Raw genomic sequence first — 25,321 nt, 5'->3', positions numbered from 1 at the left:
ATTTGAGTAGTGCTAGACAAAAACATTCTTTACTACACTGGCAAGGGCCAGGGTTCGGCATACAGGACATCAGACTACTATATGTGTAATGGCGGACAGTAAGCGAGTCTGAACATTTCACACACATTTCACAACAGTGGGCTTTTCTGGCATGTCACCGTAAAGCCAACTAATTTAATTTCTATTATAACTGCTTTGTTTCCGAAATATGTGCAAATTTTAATGTACTCCGAGACTGAATTGTTCCTTTGAAAAGTGTCAGTTGGGTCTAATTATCTTTAATATTGCACAAAAGTATGATTGAAGAACATGATTTTGTCTCACCGGGTATTTACTACACGTGCTGTAATTTTTCAATTTTTCAAGGGGGATAACTCTTGAAAATTAACAAATATCTAGCTTTAATGTCATATAATTCTTCTGTATTGACTGTTATTTCTATTTATATACTTATGGTATGCATTGTGCACTTTATGTATGCATTATTTAATGCGTAGAGTGAAAACAAAGTTCGTAATAGCTGAATGAACATAAATGGATATGTTGGCGGATATTACCAGATACAACTTTCGATCGCAAGTTTACAGAAAATCAATAGATAGAATTTTGTTTAATTGGTTTCAAAATATTAATTACATCTTCCCCTATGTTTCTGTGTTGTTAATTTTTATTTTTTATTATTATTATTATTATTATTTCTTACCAGGTTTGGTTCCATGTTGTGTTAACCGCAAAGGGAGATAATCGGGATAAATGTTGTAATAAATTCCGACAAACCAGTGATGGATAGTCATGGATGATTTTTTTTTACATAAATCATCTTCTTCTAATTACTAAATTATGTATTAAGTTTTAAAAAGAAAATTTAAAATGTGATTTTTTTGTCAAAAATAACTCCGATTTTACCATTGGTTGACCTTGACCTCTTCAGCAGTGATTATCTCCCTTAGTTTGACCTAAACCAAAAATTGAGTGGCTAGAATTCACAAGCGTAATCTATTGTTTTAAAACATCAATAAAAAATTATATTAAAATGACATAATTAGAGTGTGACTGCCTTAACAGCGTGCTAAACAGTAAACACCTGTAATTTACGTAAAGGATAATATGACTGAAGGAAAGGCCTTAAAGGGTGCAGCTAGATGTTTCAGTAACCGTTAATTATGCAATGTTAAAAAGTTCAATTTATGGAAATAACGGAGCCGAATTTTCTGGTTATTTTTTATTCATACATTCTCACTCTATCCTTGTCCCAAAACCCCCATTTGAGAAAGAAAATCCACATAAGAGAAAGGAGAAATTTTTATTTCCGTAACAGATACATGTATTTCGTTTTGGGTCAGTTAATTATATTGGAGGTGGTCTATCACTTGAACGCTTACAAATAAAGAGCAATTGCACTGATCATGAGCTTCTGCCGGATGAAGAATACGTTCGTCGGATCATAAAAGCGTTTGAACCGCTTGATTATATATTGATCATGAGCTGACTTCAAAGCATCGCATTCACGCTGATTGGATTTTTTACAGTGGGTTATTTTTCTTATATTTTCATGTATGCTTTACCTTAGAAGTGCTTCGCACTTCGTGCCCTCGGGCACGAAGAGCTGCGCCCTTATAAACCGAAGAGGATGCATGCAGCGGTATATCAATCTGGGCACGTGCAGGTTGTGAATCCTGAGCTGCGAAGCTAGGTTGGTATACCGATGCATACCGACTATCTGACTTACCGCAGAGTCGATGCGACGAAATATTGGAAGAACCAGAAAGGCAGATCGAGTTCGAATCCTTGAATAATGATTTTTCTTTTTAGTAAAAATGTAAATTCCCAACATGGAATTTGATTGGTTAACTCAATCGGAACCCTTCCCGCGATACACATTGTGTATATATACATGTATGATACGACTAGCGACTGCAGGAGACCACTTCCAGTCAACATTTAAATAAGATATTTCATTTTGTAGAAAAACTGAACAACGAATAATACAGACTACGAATATGGAGTTCGATGTCTATATGGTCGAACGCAATATTTTAATACAAAATTACCGTCGCTTTTTGACTTGTGACATCGAAAGCAACGCCCAGGGTTTAAACACAGCTGTAGTGGGTGAGGAACGAACGACTGTTTTCACACTGGATATGGGGCTTTATCAACCTGCAATGAAGCTTATCCTAACCCATGCTGACAGTGTTGGCTATGTGTCGCGTTATTGGTATTTACATCGAAAGTAGTGGCATTGACGCTGCGTCGATTGAGAGTGGCATGTACGGACTTATAACATGCAAGCATGTATTAGATGCAAACCACATCCGAAGGTCATTGAATGCGCATATAACCACCCTGCTGGTTTTATTTGACCTGTACTTTTCACAGTTTGTGGACAGAAATGGATCCGAGCTTGAAATGCCCCAAGACATTCAAAAGCTATCAGTGAATTGCGAGAATCGCGAGGAGGTTCAACAAGCCCATGAAGCGTTCAAACTTTCAATAGAACAACAGAATGTAAGCGGGAAACTGAAAGACTTCGATCGCGAAATGTGTGCAGAAAGATCGATGTTCAAGATTACAAAACACTATTCGGAAATGGTGCTTCTCCTGCTACAATTTATCCGTGCATACCACACAGGTAATTGGCAGCTTCACCTATCATCACTTGACGCATTCACGATGGACAAACTGGTTTATGCTAGACATATTCCCTTGTATCTTGCGGAATGAAAAATAGTGAAGGAACACGAAAATGATACATGGAGGGAATTTGAAATTGGGAACTGGGTTATGAACAAGAACCAAGGTAGCAAACCAAAGAAGAACAGCCTGGCCACGGTCTATATATTTATTAAGTGGGGAGCCCCTGTTTTGAGCCATGCATAAACAATTAAAAATCAAATATATTCTGAAATTGGTACATCCAATATGGAGGGTTTGATATAAGTTTCATTTTTTTCAAAAATAAACATAACAAAAATGGGTTAGAGATTACAATTCTGGGCTCCTCCGGAAGTGCGTCTTGACCGGAAATGCTAGCTTTACTTGAAGGAAAATCCATGGCGCGGGTTTAGGCAAAAATATTGAAAAATCCACCTAATCGACCTATGAAATAAATTAGCTTATTTTGCCATTGTGAGAGAAGTGCTCAATTTAAGGTAGGTCTTAAGAAAAAAATTGAGTACAATTTTCTGCAATTTTGGGCTAAAAATCATGATATTTTGCAATTTTTCAGGTATTTTTTTGTTGTTACCATGGCATTCGCATGCATGAATAAGCGCAGAATATGGCCAAATCTGTATCAAAATATCAAATTGTAATTGCAAAAGTTGTGCTGATTAATTATATATATACTTTTGTACAGGTATTTTTTACAGTTAAATGACTATATCTATATTTCTAAGGCATGCGCCTTAATTTCATAGATTGTCCAAATCTACTGTTTTTTGCTACCCAAGTACCGTTCTATGGAATAGGACCGGATCATGCTCTGGAGCATATCAATAAAATCATGAAAGTGTCATGCGGTCTCATCGGCATAACCAGAACCTGCCTAGAATGCAAAGACAGGAAAGAGATGTGCAGGCACTGAAAGAACTTATTCAGCCACACAGTGACCCGTTCATAACAGAGGAGAAGGCAGCTGTGAACATCATGATCAGGGCTGTCATGCCCAGTGATGTCACCAATGATCTTGCCAATGTCAACGATATCGGCCAAAAGGCATATTTGGAATTTGTGGAGGGAAGGATTAACACCGAGAATGGCATCAATATATGGAATCCTATTAAAAAGCAACTTGGAAGCAAAGTGCAAAGAAAGCTTCGATCGTAAGCGACGAGAGAGTGGTTGGAACTGCGCGAGAACAGAAACGTGTGTGCAAGGATGCTAATTGTAGCAAATTCCCGCCCGGAAATATCACTGCAAGAAACACTTGGCACCTGCGAACTTCAGTTGTACCACGCACATTATCTTTGATCGATATGCTATAGACTCATCTCTTAAACAAGCTACTCGACTCCGACGACTTGGTAAGGGCCCCGAGATATCATACCACATATCGGACAATACACAGATAGGAAATATTACGATAACAACTGCTTTTGGCGAATGACACTAATTAATGAACGGCGTTTAATTCGTCCATTTTACATTGATCTCAGGTGCCGACTAAGTAAACAATGTTATTACATCAAACCACTGTAAACATTTGCGGATGTAACATCTTGGCGATCTACTGTTTTGAACTTATTTGCGGGGCTTTATTTTTTCGAATTATCTGAGTAGTCATTGAAAACATAAACTAAAATTTATTATATGTATGTAAAATCATGTTTGATAAATTTCGCGAGGTATTAAATTAATGCATATTAAAAAGCAATACATGTTCATTCATTTGATGTGTATTTATTTTACTTCAGTTTTCGTAGTGACATATAAGGTTTTATGGTGAACTCTTTTCTCTCGCTTTTGACCAATGTGTATTAGCCTTCCTTTTGACCAATGTGTATTAGCCTTCCTTTTGACCAATGTGTATTAGCCTTCCTTTTGACCAATGTGTATTAGCCTTCCTTTTGACCAATGTGTATTAGCCTTCCTTTTGACCAATGTGTATTAGCCTTCCTTTTGACCAATGTGTATTAGCCTTCCTTTTGACCAATGTGTATTGGACTTCCTTTCAAAGTTAGAGTCGCGCATCAAGTCCAGTGACAGCTGCTAACGTAACCGGATAGTTTCACTGTAGAATTAACGAATGAGTGTAGTGATGCCTATATATGTGATTGCTGTAAGTCAATTAGAGCTATCGCCAATGTATATGTATAACGCTGTTTTGGAACAGTATTGAGTTAGTTAATCAAAGACGAGGATTGAATTCGGCTGAGTTTGAGCTGAATCCGGTCCGATACAGCAGTGTGATTTTCTAAACTTTTGTATTATGTTTACATATACGTTTGTCGTTTTTGTCGTGTGATTTAGTTAAAAAGTCGTGTGTATTTCTATAGAGACGTTTATAACGGTCCTGGTGATGCATCCTGTGACACATTTCACAGTACACGGATTGTAACACATCACTTATAGTTTCAATAGAATAATTTTTCCTCCATTCAAAATACTTCAAGTACTCATCAAAATTATTTGATAGATATTTAAGGCGTTTTGCAAGTGACTCTACGCTTTTGAAGTCTTTTGTGTCTAAATACGAATGTGGTGGATGATATAGTGATCGATTTGCACCATCCCTGATCAACGGCACGATCTGTCGACGTAATACGAGATGTAGTGACTTTTCTGTGACGTAATCGTCACATAATGCGTTTTCCAAAGATAGATAAAATTTATACTTATGGTCTAAAACATCAAAGCAGTGATCTTCATGACCACCCGTCACATTCCAAACTCCCTTCCATTTCGTTCTCGGGTTACCACATGTGAGATTGCCACATTTGCCGATGATATCGATGTCCACGTCGTATTTCCGAAGTTTGCGAACAAAGTCGTCCCTTTCTGAAGGTGCTTTACAATGACTTATAACGCCTACAGCTGGTTTTGTTTTCCCCCGCAATAATTGGTAATAATCACTCACGTTATAGCCAGTATGACCCGGAACAAACTTGCCATGAACTAATGTAAAGTCTGCATCTCTTCTGTATGTAAACGTCCAATTCACAACGTTATTTCGCCAACAGGATTTTCTTGAATACCTTCCAAAGTAATCTGGCGATTCGAAGTCAAATAAAATCCAAACTCGACCTTGTTTTTCGCTCAAGTCTGCATTACATATGTCTGTCCAATAATATATCACAGCATCTGACTGATTGACCAAGGATTTGTCATTGGCAAGGATACAATCTTTAGACGATGGACACGACTGAAACACATTGGATGTTCCCCATCTTTGCCCTACCCACTCTTGAATCCACCTGCTGTGGCCGAACGAAAGTATAATCTTGGACATGGAGGCGTTTACAGATTCGAAATTTCTTGTCACTGACACCATAGAGATCAAACGTTGTACAGCTTTAACCTTGAATTTCCTGGAGTTAATGTCAGGTTTTGAATATAGTGTTATCACCATCAATATACAGAGAGAACAAACGATCGCGAGTATAAACCATGATCTTAACTTCATTCCTGGCATTCTGAAAAGATATGAAGGTATGATTTTAGAGAAAAGTAGTTTCCTAAATCGGGCATAAAAGGTAAACTCTATATTTGATACAACGCTCATTAAATGTATTGGTGGCTAAAATAAACATTTTCGCAATTATAATCTACAATGATGGTACTTACATCAGAAACATGTGTACATATAAATCTACTTATGCTTATATATTATTTCAACTTATTTGTACTAACCTAAAATTTGTCTTACTATTCACACCATTTCATATTTCTACACTAATACACATAATCATATCAGTATTCACACATTTCTATAAGGATGTCCTGATTGTGGTATAAACACTAATAGACAAATACATGTACTTAAAGATATTCATATATTCATAGGAAAGTCTGAACCTTTTAATCTTTAGAAGCTATAATAAGACTTTATATTGACCTTTGGACTTATTCATAGAATTTTTTTCATATCAATCAAGTACATGTAATTTTGTAAAATCCTTGAAATAGTTGGAAACTAGTTGGGCAGTATTGCTGTGTTTCTGGGTTAATACACTGATTTACATTTATTTAGTTTGTGATTCCTTCCAACAGTTAATAAGTTATCATATTATTATATTTCTAAATTAAGATAATTAATTATGTGTAATTCAAACAATAACAGTTTGGATGGTTATGACCTGTGCAATAATGCACATGGACTTTTGGTCAATCCACCTAACTGTATATTATCCCATAAAAATGTTATATCTCATATATACATATTTAATATGATATATATATTGATATTATGATCACTATATCCTCATGTTTAGATTATAATTGTGTGTAAGGTGTGCGTTATGGTGTGTCTGTCTGTGTTAAACCTGAGTTACCTCCCCTTGAATTTTGTTGTAATTATTTGGAGGTTAGGCCTCTATTTTTCGTATTTGACTGGACTATATAGAATTTTAAAATCCACGTACAATTTAATTGCATTAGAAAGTAACAATTCTGTGAAATTATGTTCAAATATATAATAACAGATATTCAGTAAAAATAAAGATCTAGCTAGAATGTCAACACCTATTACAGTGTACATATTTTTCTTAATACTTTAACATTTTAGATTAATCTTAGAGCCTATAGCTTGTTTGTTTTTAATTTTAAAGCACATGCCTTTTGTCATCAAACTCCTCTGGCGTCGTTTATCGTATTTTGGAGCGCAGAATCAAACCAAAAGCATTTCCCTGAATTTCCGTTTTGGGCAGGATTTCCTTTGTTTTGAACCTGTTGGATGGATGGTTTTTAGGTTGTATCAGTTCCACTACTGTAATGTGTGAGTTGGGAAATACAGGATGATATAAAGAAATTTTATATATCTTTCAAGTCTGTTTTTCAGAGGGAGATAATCAATAGTGCAAATCTACTAAATCGTTTAGTATACGTTTAGTGGATATTTTCGATGTTATCCCCAACCTAAAAGTTTAGCAAAATGATTGTCCTTCAAAAAATTATTCACTATTGTGTGAGGAAAAACCTTATTAAAATTAGTGATAGAACACCAGGCTTGAAAACTTCATTTAACCGAACAGTGGGAAAATTAACATTGATGTCTATGGGGAATAATTTGGTTCTGCGGTCTCTACATTGGCCACAACACCCTAAACATTTATCACATAATCCGCCTGATATCCAGTGATTTCGCCCGTGTTATACTTTTGCGTATGTCACTAGAATACTATGACCTGGAGCGATTTTCATTGGCTAGAAAATTCATTGTGACGCCAAGGCTCGCAAAAATAAAAACTTCTTAGACTCGTTTCATGAAACCTTATATGAAATCAACACTCATATAAGATCGTATATATAAGAAGGCATGTCAATCATCTCAAAAATGTCTATTATATACTTTTATGAACACTGAATATGAAACGAAGGTTATTTTTAAGAAAAAATATTTAACTACTGTACTTGGGGCAAAATGCATTTAAACTTTTAAATTAAAGATTTTTCTTTAAAGGTAAAGATTAATAAGATTCAATAAGAATGTTACATACATGTTATATTTGTATGCTATTATCTACAACCGCTATTTTCCTGACACGGTCAAAAAGGACTCCATGTTCATGGGTTTGTAAAGTCGAATCCGGTCAAACCAGTGCTCCTACTACATGCTGTAAACACTAGTAAACATAATGGCATGGTTATTTGATGAAAGAAATATATACTGCACCCTGTGGACTTACAGAAATGAAATGTACAATTATTTGCATATTTTGCCAAAATTTACAAATACAATGCATAAAAATCTACGAGTCAACAGCATTGTCTTAGGTTAGGACAGATGCATAGACAGTTTACATCAACTAAGTTATGTTCAAGTACAAATAAGAAGTGATATATAGCACAGGGACCTGGCACGAAAAAAAATAACCAATAGTATACATATCACAGCATATCACAGGTGTCTGGGGTTAGGAATTAATTATTATGCAATAGTATTATATAATGGGCCGAATTACACACAGAGGTGTCTGGGGTTAGGAATTAATTATTATGCAATAGTATTATATAATGGGCCGAAATACACACAGATATCAGTATATCTAATTCCTAACCCCAGACACCTGTGATACATATATGTATTATAGTATCAAGGGTATGAACTCGGCGGTCGAGAAAAACGGACCTATTTTCTTGAAACCGTGATTATTTTAACAAATGGTTTCTATACAACATTGACAGATATCTTACCTTAAAGAGAAATAATTTATCTTTCCATTGAGTGCTTGATGAACAAAATTGGCCAAGTATTGACGAAGTTATGACTTGATGGTATAGAACCCATTTATTAAAATAATCACGGTTTCAAGAAAATAGGTCCGTTTTTCTCGACCGCCGAGTTCATACCCTTGATACTATAATACATATATGTAATACTATTGGTTAAATTTTTTTCGTGCCAGGTCCCTGTGATATATAGGCATACAAAAACCCCTGTTTTAAACGGGGTATTAAATCCTAAACCGTGGTCACAAAATCTTATCGCAGTATTGTAACCAGGGCTCGAATTTCAGGTTGTTTTAATTGGTTTTTTTTTGCAAGTAGATATACCAGAATAGCGAGTGAACAAAAATATGCACTTGCTTATTTATGCAAGTGGTTTTTATCAGGGACAACTGTAAAAATGGCATAATGATTGTGAAAAATTCTTGTAATGGAAAATATGGGGGCCCAGTTCTTACAGTAATGTTGTTGATATTTATTATGTTCTTATACACCTCACATCATCATGCAAAAATAAAGGATTTTATATATAACAAAACTGTAATTTGAATACGGATATTAATTATAAGTAAAAAATATATTTTAGCAAGTAAAAATTTATGGCACTTGCTATTTTTGGCAAGTGGCAAAAAATGTAAAATTCGAGCCCTGGTGACGTGACTTTGATCAGGATGATGTGATGGATAAATCAGAATTGTCTCTATATCTATAGACCAGCAATAAAGAGCTATTACAAACTGTGTAACTTATCCCATTTCATCCTTCGGTCCCGACATCCGATCATCGACCAAACACACAATACGGTCCCTGCGAGATGGTATTAATGACATCATGAATATTCATGAATGGTTCATGAACTTTCAAGAATATATAAGCAGATTGTGGTTCATGAAAGAAGTTCATGAATATTCATCAAGTGACTCTCATGAACTCTTCATGAAGTTTTATGAATCAATGAAACATTCATGATTGTTCATGATCAATTTTTCAAGAATTATCGGTGAAGTTTTAAATTATGTATGTAATATTCATTAAAATTCTTCAAAATGAATGAAAATGTTTCATTCATTCTTAAAGATGCTCCAACGCAGACAGAGCATAAATGATATTCATCATTCGAACAAAAATTTGTGTTTAATCGTGTATATATATATATGCCTAATTAACACAAAAAATAATGTAAAATAATTTATTTCGCCTTTGGTGCATGTTCAATCGGTACTTCATTTCATATAGGATATAGTGGTACGGATTTTTTTCGGGATGCAATCAATTATTTTTCATATTTTTAACTTGAAGTAAAATTATAAGCTCAAACTTTTCAATGGTGGTAATGGTGTAAAGCAAGTAACTTTTGTAACAGAAGAAAAATACTAAATCGTCTGCTCCTGTTTTTGATAGTGAAAAAATACCATTTGTCAGCGGTGGAGCATCTTTAAGAATTTTAATGAATATCAGTTATGCATAAAACTTCATAAATGATTCTTGACATGCTATTTCATTCATTTTGATGTATTTTAGTGAATATTCATTGAAGTCACATGACTTGTCATATGACAACATGAGTTACATGACTTATATATATGTTTCCCGCCAAAGCAGTCACAATCCAAAATGGCTGCTTTATCTGCTGGCACGTGGAAGGAGAAATATTCATCTTTAAATGGAATTTTTGGCACATTAGTGAACGGATTATTCCATTCTAGGATTTCTTTAAGCATAGATGAATACTTTCAGTAAGTTTTGAATTATCTGCAATTACTTTTCAACATGAAATTGTTGCACACTGATTATGCATAAATATTGGTTTGTGAAATTTTATCAAATGCTATTGGATTAAATTGCCCATATAAACTATTATGCTTTACAACTATAGGTTTATTTTGGACATATACTAATTTACTTGGAATGTATAATGAAATTGATTGCTGCGTATCACTGAAAACAGATTATGTTAGTACTTATCTGTGACAGTATGAAAATATAACGAACACAGTAAACTGTTGGTTATTTCATGTTAAACCCTTCTGATGTTATATATTAATATATGGAAATTCAGATGCCGCTGATCCCAATTCTCATTCAATAAACTTCATGAACATGACTCAAGTTAAGGAATATTCATGAATTGTTCCAGTTCATGAATATTCAAGAATTGTTTTGAATACTGCTGCGAGTTGTAGCTCATGAATAACTCATTAATTATCACGTATAAACATTCATGAATATTCTTGATGGTTTTAAGTTCATGAATATTCTTGAAATATTCAATGGATTGATTGTTCATAAATGTTCATGATTTCACGAATAAAAGCGATTCATGAACGTTCAATTTATGAATGAAAGGATCCATGAATGTTCATTAATCCCCCCCCCCCCTAAAATATTCATGAAGTTTTAAGTTCATGAATCGCATGAAATTATTCATGAATAATTGAAGAATATTATTCATGAATAATTCATGAATGTTCATCAACGTCTCGCAGGTGGTTTGGGAGGGGGGGGGGAGTTTCGAGATCCCAAAACGACGTGGGTAAACTACAATTTGCCGTCGATATTCCCATCTTCTGATGATTATGACGTCATCAAACTCGCCCCAAATGATGACGTCATAATCACCGGATGGTGGGATTAATCGACGGTAAATTGTACTTTACTCAAGTCGTTTGGAATCTTGAAACCCTCGTATTATAGTATTATAACCACGTACATTTTTGCTTGTATTTAGACATTACTATAAATGTACACTGTTCAATATTTATTGTTTAATTTATAAACTGTTAATTTATGTTCACCAGAGAAGAATTTTTGCAGTAAACATCTTACATAGTTATGCTATTCCGTTCAATTTGATATTTTAGTCGTTGAACATCTATTACTATGTATGCTACATGATTTGTCAAAACATAATAAAACAAATGTAGCATTTTTGTTTCGGTTAATATATGTTTATATTGACCTAAGAAAATTTATCGACGATCTTCTTCCTCGGTCAATTTTTTCCCTTAATCAATCTCATAAAATTCTTTATTATATGCATTGGTATCTCAAAATTGATTAATATCGATGTATATAAATAACAAATTTCAACTGGACTTGGTATGGTACAGTATTCAAGAAGAAAAATAATGATAAATGGTTTTAATAAACGAGTTTGATCAGTTTATACGAATACATATATACACATATACATATACAAGTGTATTGAATTTTCAGATGAGACTTACCTGTAATCAGTACTTACATGCCTCTTCGAGAGATTCCTAAGTGTGAAATCCGCGTCGGTTTCCGTCCTTCTTATCGGGTGAAATGTAAAATGGCTAATAACGCAAATTACACGTGACCAATAGAGATATATTCGATCGTCGGTCTTTTGTGTTTCTATGTACGTAAGAGAAACGTATTGGATTGTCCCGATTATAGTTATTATAGCCAAACGACTGCATTCCAGCGAGCTCGATTGGACAGGTCTGACGCTCACATACCCACGTTGCCTCATTTGTTTGCCTTACACTACAGATAATTAACCACACGCGTTTTTTTTAAACCCAATTTTCTATTCACTACCCATACAATACAAAAATATTAAACCTTAGTCGTGACGGATTACCTTTCACGTCGAATATTCAGCTCGCAAAGTAATTAGCTATATCCAAGCATAAAATGAAAATTGTCGCATAATGAAAATATATTCAGCAATATTTGCAGTAACAATAGGATAAAATTGGATCTCAAATTCGCTCAGTAATTTTACTTTGAAAAAAATCTTTAAACCACGGAATCAAATAGAAGACCAGGGAAGGAAAGCTTTATTTTCATTATTCTTATCTTTAAGAAATCATTGATTGAATAATGAAACGTTTTTCTTTGTAGTTGATTCCCATGTTAACAGTATACTTAGTTATGCGTCTGGAATGTAGAAAGTGTCCGTAAGGTAAAGAAAACTACACGTTATTATTTGATATACTCTGAGTTAGGACGGTTCCCTCTGATTTGATGTAGAAAATTCAAAGTTTTCAGAAATTGGCTGAAATTAAGGCAGACGGACATTTGAATCTTCATTATCTTTTCACGTTGCGTATAAGATATTAGAACAGAGAATTATTCATACTTCAATCTAAGACATATTATCAAAAGTTACTGAGTCCCCTTTTTATACCAACACCCGATAGAAAGTCATTGACCAATGTATGCAATTTTATTTGTGTAAACCGATTGAAAATGAAAAGAAACAAATGTAACTAGTTTATTAAGTTAATTTGTTTATTGATTAAATAAAGGAATAAGGAGATATCACCCTGTCATCAGAAGAGAGATAAAATTGTAACTTGAGAGATATATTAGATGAGTTTCCTTTTATTTTGGTTCGTCCATTTTACATTGATCTCAGGTGCCGATTTTAAAGTAAACAATGTTATTACATCAAACTGCTGTAATATATACATTTGCGGATGTAACATTTTGGCGATCTACTGTTTTGAACTTATTTGCGGGTCTTTATTTTCGCTTAAATATCTCAGCAGTCATTGAAAACATCATTCTTACTAAAATTTATTATATGTATGTTAAATCATGTTTGAAAAATTTCGCGAGGTATTAAATTAATGCATATTAAAAAAGCAATACATGTTCATTCATTGCAATGCCCCCCCCCCCCCCCCCCCCATTCTCGGTTCTAAAATTGTATATTTGAAAGAAATCCTCAAAAAGGGTCCTCAATCATGCACATTTTTCTAACTTCATTCTAAAAAAATTTTCGCTGTGCGGCGCATTTCCTACAACGTTCAAGCACATAATGTTCAAACCTTTAATAGTAGAAATTCAATACACATGAACAACACTAAAAATGTCCATTAAAGGGCCACTACCTTTCCGAAACGGCTTTTAATTTTTAAAATAGGAATGTAAAAACGAGATCAATAATTTTGTAGAGTCGCAGAAGTTATTAACTATACGTTTACTAGCACACTTATCATCACTTCAGAACTGTTTAATTAGAATAGATAAAATGTTAATTTTCATAACGCGGGTCGTTTTATGTTTCCCGCCGTGTCGTCCTAAATGCCGCGCGGTAGTTGACTATCACTGCGCCAGACGGCAAAACAGCGAAATGAATCTCCACTGTTATCGTACATTAGACAGGAAATCTTGCATATGTTTGGTGTTGTAACCTCATCTTAAGCCATCGATATATATTTTCTTTTGCTATTAATGTTTTTAAGAAACCTGTAAATTTTGCTCCGGAAAGGTAGTGGGCCTTTAAGGGATTCTACGTACTACATTTGTATTTAAAAAAAAATCTCTTAAAAGATTACTTTGTTTATATGTCTTAAGACAATTAATTCATTATTATTTTGAGTTACAATACAATGTGCCGATGGTGTGAAGCCGGTATGTTCAGATCGAGCAAGGTTGCACAATGATATGACGACACAATTATCACAATTATCATTTCTAAATGCAGGTTACTTTAAATCGAAAAATTACCGTGGTAAGAACGCTTTAAAATCATTAAAATACATCTCAGCCATTCTAAATCGTATTTTTCCGGGAGACCCCCGGACCCCCCAAACACCAAAATCTCGCGCCTTCGGGCGCTTGCAAATTCATCAAAAAGCATCGTAAAACTCATCTTAGACATTCTAAATCGTAATATTTATCGAGGATAATTTGAACCCTGTGACCTCGAATGAATGTCAAGGTCATTCATTGGACAAAATTAGTAGCCCAAAACAGAAACAAGTATGTTAGCGGCTGTAGAAAATGTGTGTAGGCCTACGTGTATACCACAGGGACTTGTAACGTAGGTTGCGAGAAAGTCTGCTGTGTATACATGTGTACTATATACTATATAAAAGGACAAGGGAACCAACGGCTCGCTTGGAAGAGGTACACCTGCCTCTAAAAAAGTCGCCCGTATTCCGTCAAACATTGATAAATATGTACATATTTAATACCAATAATATTCTTAAATAAATATTCGACATGGAAAACACAACTTCAAACACGAAATAATATATTAACATACCTTTATTTCACTATGAACGTAGGAAAATGCAGTCAGATATCACCGATGTCGTTTTGCCTGTCCACTGAAATTTAGGTCAAAAGCACTCATATCCCCTGTAACAAATTTTGTATGCATTCATTTCACTTTCTGGTGATATTTTCCCATTGCAAATACAAATAGGCTATCTCTGATAACTCTTTCATTAATCCAATCCAACAGCTAAGCGAGAATCAGACTTTTTTTTATCCAGCACTCAACTCTTGTTCGTATAATCCGCCATATTGTAATTGATGATGGGTACCTTTTTGGTGTACTCGCCCTTACCCGATACTACACTGAAATTCTGTACTCATACTCTGTATAAATTAAGTTTCACTGTTTAGGTTCTTAGAAGAATCTTTATTTGAGATGCACATATCATTAATTGAAGAATCTAACTTAAATGGAGACTCTAATGTTGTACTTGACCGTTACCACATTGATATTGTAGCGTTTAGTGTACAGACACCGGGTATATGGTGTTTCCAGTCCGGGTCCGGGTATGGGGTACACAATATCCACACACACGTGTTTAACCTAGATTTTAGTGGACAGGCAAAACGACATCGGTGATATCTGACTGCATTTTCCACGTTCATAGTGAAATAAAGGTATGTTATATATTATTTCGTGTTTGAAGTTGTGTTTTCCATGTCGAAAATTTATTTAAGAATATATTGGTATTAAATATGTACATATTTATCAATGTTTGACGGAATACGGGCGACTTTTGTATATAGAGGCAGGTGTACCTCTTCCAAGCGAGCCGTTGGTTCCCTTGTCCTTTTATATAGTATATAGTACACATGTATACACAGCAGACTTTCTCACAACCTACGTTACAAGTCCCTGTGGTGTATACACAGAGACCTGGCACAAATTTCTAACCGACAGTATATATATATGGACTCCTATTATGGTATCAATTATTTCTCTTTAAGGTATGCGTCACTGATATGAAGAGCGTGCTTCAAAAATACTTGGATTAAATTTCTCTACCGTAGAGTTCATACCCTTGACACTATAATACATCTTAGAATTAAAAAAAAAAAAAAAAAAAAAAAACAAGAGGCCCACGGGCCTTAACGGTCATCTGACTATTGGCATAATACAACACCTCAAAGAATACAGTAGTGGCAAACAATTAAGGCAATACAAGAGGACTCTTGTATTAGAAGAAATTCAGGTTCTGATATATTGATGAATTAGACCATTAATGAAGGTCCCTTGATCCCCATCATGCTACAAATCCAATATCCAGTCTCTAGGACTCTTACTTATTTACAAGAAGTTGTTTAAAGATTTTAGCCTATTTCACCCCAGTGATCTTGAATGAAGGTCAAGGTCATTCATTTGAACAAACTTGGAAGCCCTTCAACCCAGCATGCTACAGGCCCAATATCAGGTCTCTAGACCTCTTAAGTATTCACAAAAAGTTATTTAAAGATTTTAGCCTATTTGACCCCTGTGACATTGACTGAAGGACAAGGTCATTCATTTGAACAAACTTGGTAGCCCTTCATCCCAGCATGCTACAGCTAGGCCAAATATCAGTGTTTTTGTGTTATACAAAAATTTAATAATTCATTCATTTGGATTATTTTTTAAACTTAAATGTTATCTGAAAGATGTTACACCGCCGACAAATGATAATTTTTATTTATTAAAAAATAAATAAGTAATTTTCTTCCGTAACAATAGCTACTTACTTTACACTATAATCATCATTTGAAAGTTTGAACTTCTTATTTCACTTGAATATAAAAATATTTAAAATAATTCATTGCATCTCAAAATAAATCCATAACAGTATGCCCTATATGGAATGAGTAACTGATTGAAGACAACAAAAGCAAAATATATTATTTTGCATGTATTTGTGTGTGTTTTAAAATCAGACATTTCACATACCAACTTCGCTAGCCAAGGGTATTAGTCCGATTCTCTTGTAATAGAAAGAGAATCGGGCTAATACCCTTGGCTAGCGAAGTTGTTCACATACATGCATATACAAAAATGTTTACATGATTAAATATTAATTATTATTCAAATGATAAATATTATTTAGCTCTGTCAGCAGTAGAACATCTTTAAATATTTCATGGATTGTTTCATAAGTTCTTATAGCCATGGTTTGTTCAAATGAGCTCATATTTTTTCAATTCAAATATTTTACATGAAAGCATCCGTTGCGTTCGATATGTAAAACCTTGCTTTTTGAAAAAAATTGCGAGGTACAAAACCCTATAGCCAATATTAACAATATTTACAGCATTAGATGAGGAAATGAGAATTATACAGTCCTACTTTATGGTTTTGTCATTTAGATATATGAATAAATCATGAAAAAAAAAATTAATTGAATATCTTTATTCTGCTCCAGTGACTATTAGTAATGACATTCTTGTTAGTTCAGTGGATATCATTGTCTTCTTGATAGTTCAGTGGATATCATTGTCTTCTTGATAGTTCAGTGGATATCATTGTCTTCTTGATAGTTCAGTGGATATCAGTCTTCTTGATAGTTCAGTTGATATCATTGTCTTCTTGATAGTTCAGTGGATATCATTGTCTTCTTGATAGTTCAGTGGATATCATTGTCTTCTTGATAGTTCAGTGGATATCATTGTCTTCTTGATAGTTCAGTGGATATCATTGTCTTCTTGATAGTTCAGTGGATATCATTGTCTTCTTGATAGTTCAGTGGATATCGTCTTCATTTCTATAAGCCCATGTATTGCATATCTTACTATAAACTACTGTAAATCTACTTTCTTTCGCATGCGATTTACTTTCACAATTTTCACTATGAAATTAAATTCACAAAAAGTTTATCACAGCGAATTAGTATTTTCTTTGATAATAAGGTACAATATTTCAATTTAGTTTTTTTAATCTGTGAAATTCAATCTTGGTGAACTTGAATTGAAACTGAACTCGTGAAAGTAAGTGGCCATGGGGGAAAGCCAGTTACAGTTTGTAATACATTAGAACTTATAATTACTGGGATATCACTATCTCAATAAGGCAGCTAGGTGTAGATGTACTACTTCTCACTTGGCTCCATAAAAATTAATCTCTTTCTTTTCTTCAACTCAACTAGTGATGGATGATGAAGATTTTTCAGTATGTCTCTAGTATAAACTGTAAAACAGGCATTTCCAACTTCACCAGCTTTTAACTGTGCTTCGTAAATACTTAATTTTGCTTCTGCCTGTTGAAAAAAATCTGCCTTCATTGTTTTCATCTCTTCCATGACACCATCACACAGGTACTTATAATTGACAACCAGCCATGACACTAAAACTGCAACCAAGTTAATATTGTTATTTGGAGAGGCAATCATACCATGTAGCGGAATAATTGTACTTTCAAGGAGAACATCATAGATGGAATCATACAAATACACAACAATATCTTTACTCGTAACTCCTATACATGGACAGAGAAAGTTATCATTTTCTGGATGCCTGTGTTTTTGTAGAAAAGAAAATACAATGTTTTGGGCGATGATTTGAGGATTTCCTGTCAAAGAGCTGCTCTTGAGTTTAACATTGACAGGAGATTTCTCGGTGGAACTGCTTTCGGCTTCGACATCTGGAGAAGCTACAACAACTTCATTGTTCACCATGACATCAACGTTACCATGCCAAACCTTCCAGTTTCCTGTAAAACACCAATTTTTATCTTTATCAACTTATTTTTCTCTATAACAGTAAATACCAAGTTATTACAACAGGTGATATATAAGTTTTAGTACATGCATGGTTTGAAACAATTTTTTTTCCAAAATTATTTGATATACGTATTATTGATATAAGAATTACTATTTATTTCATTGAAGTTTACTTAAGTTGTTCTCTTCACATTATCAAACAGCGTAAATATTGTTACAAATCACAAGCTATGTTGTTCAAATATGGAGTTTTGATCAACCTGGCTGAACTGTGCTCAAGTTTTCATAATACTAAACGGTTGCCAGATTGATGATCAGATGATACAATCTACAATCAATGCCCCACCCCCACCTATTTCCTTAGGCCACACCAATTTGAAACCTAGTTCTTCGGGATTTCCCGTTTCTAAAATGGAAAAGTTAGAAAAAAAAAAAAAAAAAAAAATTACCACCCCTATTTCAGATGCTCGGAAATCCGAAGAACGAAAGTCCAATTTTTTCCTTTCCTGTTTCTGGTTTGTGCTTTAGACACGCTGAAATCCTTATCACTTGAGCGCTTAAACCGGTAAGAAAACAAAAGTTTTAAGCGCAAAAGGGGACCAGATTAAGAAAAAATGAATGAAAAAATGGCGGGTGTTTATGTTGCAACTGTGAGAACTTTTGGCAGAGATGTTGTTGATCTCTGTACTGTAAGACGTTTAAACATTTGTTCGATTCTATAAACACTTATGACGAAAATGTGATTGATGTGGTAGACATAAAATTACATGCTTCATAGATAACCCTTATTGCTTAAAATTACGAACCTTTAATATTTTTTTCTGAATATTGGCATCAAATTCATTTTTTTTTTTTTTTTTTTTTTTACTTTTACTTCATATTATGCCAACAACAGCAAAACTTCATATCATGCCAACAACAGCAAAACATGGAATAAATCTCCTTCCAACTTTAGAATGTTTTTGTATTGGTTTGTTATCAAAGATGAAAGCAGGTTCACAGAAACTAATATACCGGGTAAGAATTAATGCAAAATTGAAATTTATATGTCAGGTGATATTGAATGCTATAGTTTTGAATGACTAGTCAAGATTATATCTATACTGTGATTTTAAATATCTAATATATTTACATTTGACTTTGTGTGACTCTAAAACAATCCAATTATTACATTTGCATACTTGAAAATTCTTTTTTTAAATGTAAATTTACATGAAAAAAAGCATTTTCATATACGCAAATGCTAACCTTTTGTTCTATTATGTGTGGCCAAATTTTATAGGTTCTTTATGTTGTAGATCAACAATATTTATGATTCTCCTATAGTGTTTTTAGTAAAGTTCCACCTGTACGAGAAATAAAAACACTGTTGATTTATAGTATAAAATTATTTGAATTTGATAATTAATGAAAAAAAATTCAATGCCAAAGCATAGCAGTCAGGTATTATTGTTGTTAATAAATGTTGAATTTATCATTATATTGGTTTTTACCTTGTTCTCTTTAAATCTTTGCACATGAACATTGTTCAGACAATAATTAGTCTTTCAGACAAGTCAATAGCACAGAGGCCAAAGATGTTATTTACATCTTTTCTTTTGACTCTCAAAACATAAAATGCTACAACCTGCATGTAAATAAAACACAAATATAATGGATTTAGCCTTTTGCTAATATGTGTGTACATCTTATTCTCATTTTTGATACCGCTCGCCCCATTTTTTTGGGAAAAAGAAAATAAACAAAAAAAAAAACAAAAAAAACCCCACCCTCTCACCCCACTTTTTTCCCCCCAAATCCTGAAGAACTATTTTTCAAATTGGTGTGGCCTTAGGTTAATCACTCGCACAGATTGGTATCCCCAGCTATGTACCTGATCTTTTGTCTATAGATAAGCCATTGATTTCCAGACCATGTTTATTTTAGACTTCTATCGCACATAGATTGCAAAGCTATATTATACATGTGCATGAGTATAGTTAGGGCTTTTCATCTCTGGGTGCCTGTTGTACATATTGATGACAGATTGGTCCCAAAATGTAATATGTAGCACTTAAGCACATGGGGATCCTACAAGTACATATGAAACTTGAGATAGGCAAATCCCTTCAGTACTTTTTGAAAAATAGCAGTAACAAACTTTAACTATCAAAAATCCAAGATGGCTGCCTGTCAGCCATCTTGTTGTTCAATCAGTCCCAAAATGTAATTTACATAACAAGGGTCACTCATAGGGGAACATATGTCTTAAATTTGAGACAAATCCTTTCAGTGCTTTTTGAGAAATAGCAGTTATAAGAATTGTTAACAGATGAATGAACCAGGGACAAGATTGTGATTGGAACAGCTAGCCTATCATCTGATGATAGTAGGTTTTCCCTTTTATAACCCTATCCCTATGTGATTGTCCCTTGGAATTGGATACACCTCATTCAAATGCCTGTCCTCCCCCATTAATAATTTCACACCATTTACAGGATTTTATTGCCAATTGAAAAAAAAAATCATTTCTAACAATAAATAATAGCAATTAATAATTCACCTCCTCTTCTTGATGTCAGAACCTGAGAGACCATGAAAATAAAATTCACAATATTTGTAAAAGTCCTTAATACTGCATGTCCTTCTATCTGAGAATAAAAATAGGAAAAAAGAAAGATCATGATTTTTGTTTTGATATTTTGACCTTGCCCAATTTCAGGTCCCTTGTCTGATAAGGGGGACTGGCCATGTAATTCACAATTTGATTGACCTTTGGCCATGGAATTTCCGCACAATTTCAATAAAATTTTGTTCTTTTGGAGAAAAAGTTCAAAAAGTAAACTGGTTATGTACTGACAATGGATGAAGCACAACAAAAAACAAAATTGTAAAGTGTCAGTAGGATGGTCAAAACATATACCTATACTTGTATCTCCAAAATCTCCAGACAATTCACAATCAGTTTTTTCACAAGGGCAGACAGGTTTGTTGGTCTTTATGTTTCTTTCTCCTCTGCTATTTCCTTTGCAATGCTTATCAATGGTAAACAATGTTGACGTAGACAACTTGCCAAACAGATGATTTGTAATCACTGCGGTCAGTTCTGTTTCCATGTATGTTTCCATGTTTTTCATGGCTTCAGCATCTGAAAATGATGAAAAAAATGAATGAATATTACCTTGAAATGTTTCATAAAATTATGAAAAATAATAACGAATATAACCCGAGAAATGTTTCATACTAGGTAAAATGCTTTGATAAACCTCAATTACAATGAATTACTTCAATAAATGTTAAATTGATTTGACAGCAGCTCTTTGAAATTAATTATCATAATTTAATACAAAAAAACCCTCATCGTCAGATTTTAGGGATCACATGTGAGGTAGCTGTCTGCACTTCATTGCTTGTAGAGTTGTGGGTTTAAATCCAAGTTTCCAACTACAGTTTTAATAATTTTACACCCAACTTTTGTCCTAGCTGTTACACATTAACATTGCTATTCTTAAAATATACCAAAATCTGAAACAGTAATTTTGATAAAGATACCATTATGTAGCAGAATCAAAAGTATGTGTGTATGAGTCCTGGCCAAGATAGATTTGTAATCCCAAAGTAAATGTATATTTCAAGGGTAGACAGTGTGCCCAATATAACGAAAATAGCACGGGTATACCTCACCCCATAAGTCAGTCTTTTTTGTCTGGGCAAGTGATTGGCTTTTAGGAACACTGTATTGCACGTGTACAACACTGTACATGTAGGCTATAAAAAGATTGTTCATACTTGTGCACGTGGCAAAGCGACAAGTTTTGAGTGCGGTGTTTGTTATTACATTACAGGGTCTGTTGGGTGACTGAGTGAACAGTCAATAATTGCAAAGGTGTCTTTAATAAATGACTAATAGAATCTTACATGGGTCTGTGAAATGGACAGGGATATCTCAACCCGAGTGAAAGATTTTGGCTGGTCAACCCTAGCCTTGCCGAGGGTTGACGGCCAAAATCTTTCATGAGGGTTGAGATATCCCTGTCCACTTCACAGACCCATGTTTGATTCTTTTTCTCCCATACTCAGTAGAAAAAATGATGAAGTTTCACTTGGCTTCCAGTTTTTTTTATCGCGCCATTATCGCAGGAATGTCATTATGCGTCAAAATTGATGACGTCATCTACAATGCGCAGCACAGTTACGCCGCATGTTTAATGACGTCACGTTGTTGTCTAGCGCATGTGAGCTGTCTTACACCCCCTAGCTGCAATATTGTAGCCCAAAAGACTTATAGACAGAAAATGGTGTCGTCTTTAGAGCTACAATTGGTGCCTATTACCGCTAATGGAGCAAATTAATGATTATGCAAACCATTATTAATCATTTGTTTGCATTTTATCGTACTTGTTTGGTATCGCTTACCTACTAGGCAATAAAACTGAACCACATAAAATATCAAATTCTCATCAAGGCATCATTTTTTTTACATATTACATATGAAGATCTTTCTGAGGGGAATTTATACGGCGAGTCCACAAATTGTGAATTTGACGTCTTGTGAGCTGTACGGTAGATATTAAGAATGGTAGTTATGTTTGTTTTGGACAAAAATAATATGTAAATGCATGTATACGCATAAAATAATCGGAAACCTACAAAAAAGTATGAAAAACTATGCCCGAGTGATTTTCGGAGGCAGTTGCTCCACTACGACACATAGGGACCAATTCGTACCCGGCCGAAAGGTATAGTAGGCCGGGTACGTATATTCGTTCTATACACCCCCCTGTGTAAGATAGAGTTTATCTTTTCCCTAGCAACCACGGGATATCCCTGTGAAGTATGGGAGAAAATATCAGTCTGTCAATATGTGTCGTTATTCTAGCTTAATTATGAATACAGAGAGACAGAACCTTAGGGACAGGCAGAGTCTGGGTTACACAAAGTCAACATTTACATATAGTATTAAACCACATATCGAACGGATATCATTCCTACTATAATTATATAATTAGGTGACCTTCTGCCTTTCGGTTTCTGGAGAAGAAGTTGTTTGAATGAAACTTTAACACATTGCATGGCAGACGACTATGGAACGAGCATATAATGCCTATACATTTTGGTTCAGATGACCTAAAAAGAAGGCATAAACCAAAGGAAAATAAAAAGATTTTTATAATGTTTGTATGTATGGAAGTTAGAACCCGCTATTCTGAACTTACTGGTCTGTTGATCTACCTACTGAATTAAAGGGAAATTCTCCTTAGTGCGAAGCTAGAAGGTGAACGTAGCACGCACGGTGTACAATTAAAACCCAATACAGAATGAAAAAAATTATACATGGTGTACCATGGATGGTACACACCAGACAAAGCATGATGGCTATAGGTAATTCTTATCCTCTGGCTCAGATGACTTAAAAACACACAACGATATATATTGTATCGTGATACTTATCATATAATGGAGAAAGTGTGTTGTTGCACTACTGCAGAAAGAATTTTCATTTATTTAAAGTTTTTTAAGGCCTACATGTACATAATATTGTACCTGTATCCATTCTGTCGAACAGATAATGAAGGAGTTTGCCGAGAACGAATCTCTCCTGCTTGTTTTCCGGTGTTGTCCGATGAAGTATGAACTCGATCAACATTGACAACCCTTTTCTGAAAATGGATCCAAACGAATACTGAGTAGTATACCTTTCTGTACAACAGTAAGCTTTAGAAAATGGAAAACCTTCATGGCCATCGGCAGCGTTTGAATTGATAATCTTTAAGGGAACTAACGCTATATAACCCATCCAGTTTTTCTCGTCCATAAAACTGTCTAACGCGATGTTGAGTGCGTTGACAAGTGAATTTGGAAACTCCAAAAAGATTCTATCATTATCGTTGTCACAACTGGCAACTCTGGTTTTGACATTTGAAGGTCCATCCATACGTGTTTTCTTGTAAACATTGATATTGTTGGAGTCCTCACACCTTCGTTTGGATGACATGATCTACGCGCCCTTACCCCTAGCTATTGCACTGTAAATAAGAAACACGTTATAAGAACCTTGCTTTTATTGGTGGAAATCACGTACAACTTTTGCTTCGCTTACGCTCATTGGTCAGATAAAAATAGAAATCGAAACTACAATATATATATTGTCAAAGTTGTGATATTTGTAAGTTGACTGTGTCCATGGTGGAGATAAATGTATCTATATGCTAGTAATATTATGTTAAATACTTTGAATACATATGAATGCTTATTTACATGTATTGTGTGGATATTCACCGGAAAGAACACCTAACGTTATCTATGTTTATTCTACTTTCACTTTCAAGTTATATCCTGTGTTTCTATTGGCTGTTTCTAAACTGTACTGTCGTTGGGCGGGAAATTATAAAGAAGCCTTTCTGCATGTAGCCTTGTAGATGCCAGATGGATTTTGCTGTGATGCGCTTCATTACACCATTTGTACATACAGTGTATGGTTATATAATAACGGACAGCTAAAAACGTTATACGGGTGTACAAATGCAGGTATCATTTTTCGCGCAATAAGAAAAATAGTCGGTATTTTTAATGCAAAAAAAGGAGAGTCAAACTAATCACAATACACATATTATCCAGTGAACTCTCCTTATCCTACAGTCATACCTAGCTGACAACGAAAACGATACTTCAAAGATACAATGCATATACATGTACATGCTTTTCTTTCATACCTACGTGTGCAGGGGCGG

At 34.3% G+C, this 25,321-nt stretch overlaps 2 protein-coding genes across 2 annotated transcripts; both read right to left on the bottom strand.

Moving 5' to 3' along the window:
- Positions 1-4,347: 4,347 nt before the first annotated feature.
- LOC138312267 (alpha-(1,3)-fucosyltransferase C-like) lies at positions 4,348-12,233 on the bottom strand. Its single transcript, XM_069253236.1, has 2 exons — positions 12,114-12,233; positions 4,348-6,134 (listed from the first exon to the last, which is right to left on the bottom strand). Exon 2 carries the CDS (start codon positions 6,131-6,133, stop codon positions 4,916-4,918), a length of 1,218 nt encoding a protein of 405 aa, XP_069109337.1. The 5' UTR covers position 6,134; positions 12,114-12,233; the 3' UTR covers positions 4,348-4,915.
- A 5,057-nt stretch (positions 12,234-17,290) lies between these two features.
- Positions 17,291-24,617, bottom strand: LOC138312264 (uncharacterized). Its single transcript, XM_069253234.1, has 3 exons — positions 24,135-24,617; positions 21,514-21,738; positions 17,291-18,601 (listed from the first exon to the last, which is right to left on the bottom strand). The coding sequence occupies exons 1-3, from the start codon at positions 24,583-24,585 to the stop codon at positions 17,982-17,984; spliced, it is 1,296 nt and encodes a 431-aa protein (XP_069109335.1). The 5' UTR covers positions 24,586-24,617; the 3' UTR covers positions 17,291-17,981.
- Between the last annotated feature and the right edge of the window lie 704 nt (positions 24,618-25,321).

The sequence above is a fragment of the Argopecten irradians genome, unplaced genomic scaffold (genome assembly GCF_041381155.1).
Source record: "Argopecten irradians isolate NY unplaced genomic scaffold, Ai_NY scaffold_0266, whole genome shotgun sequence".
NCBI classification, from domain to species: domain Eukaryota; kingdom Metazoa; phylum Mollusca; class Bivalvia; order Pectinida; family Pectinidae; genus Argopecten; species Argopecten irradians.
The sequence above is the reverse complement of the archived record's forward strand: the minus strand, read 5'-3'. Positions and strand labels throughout refer to the sequence as shown.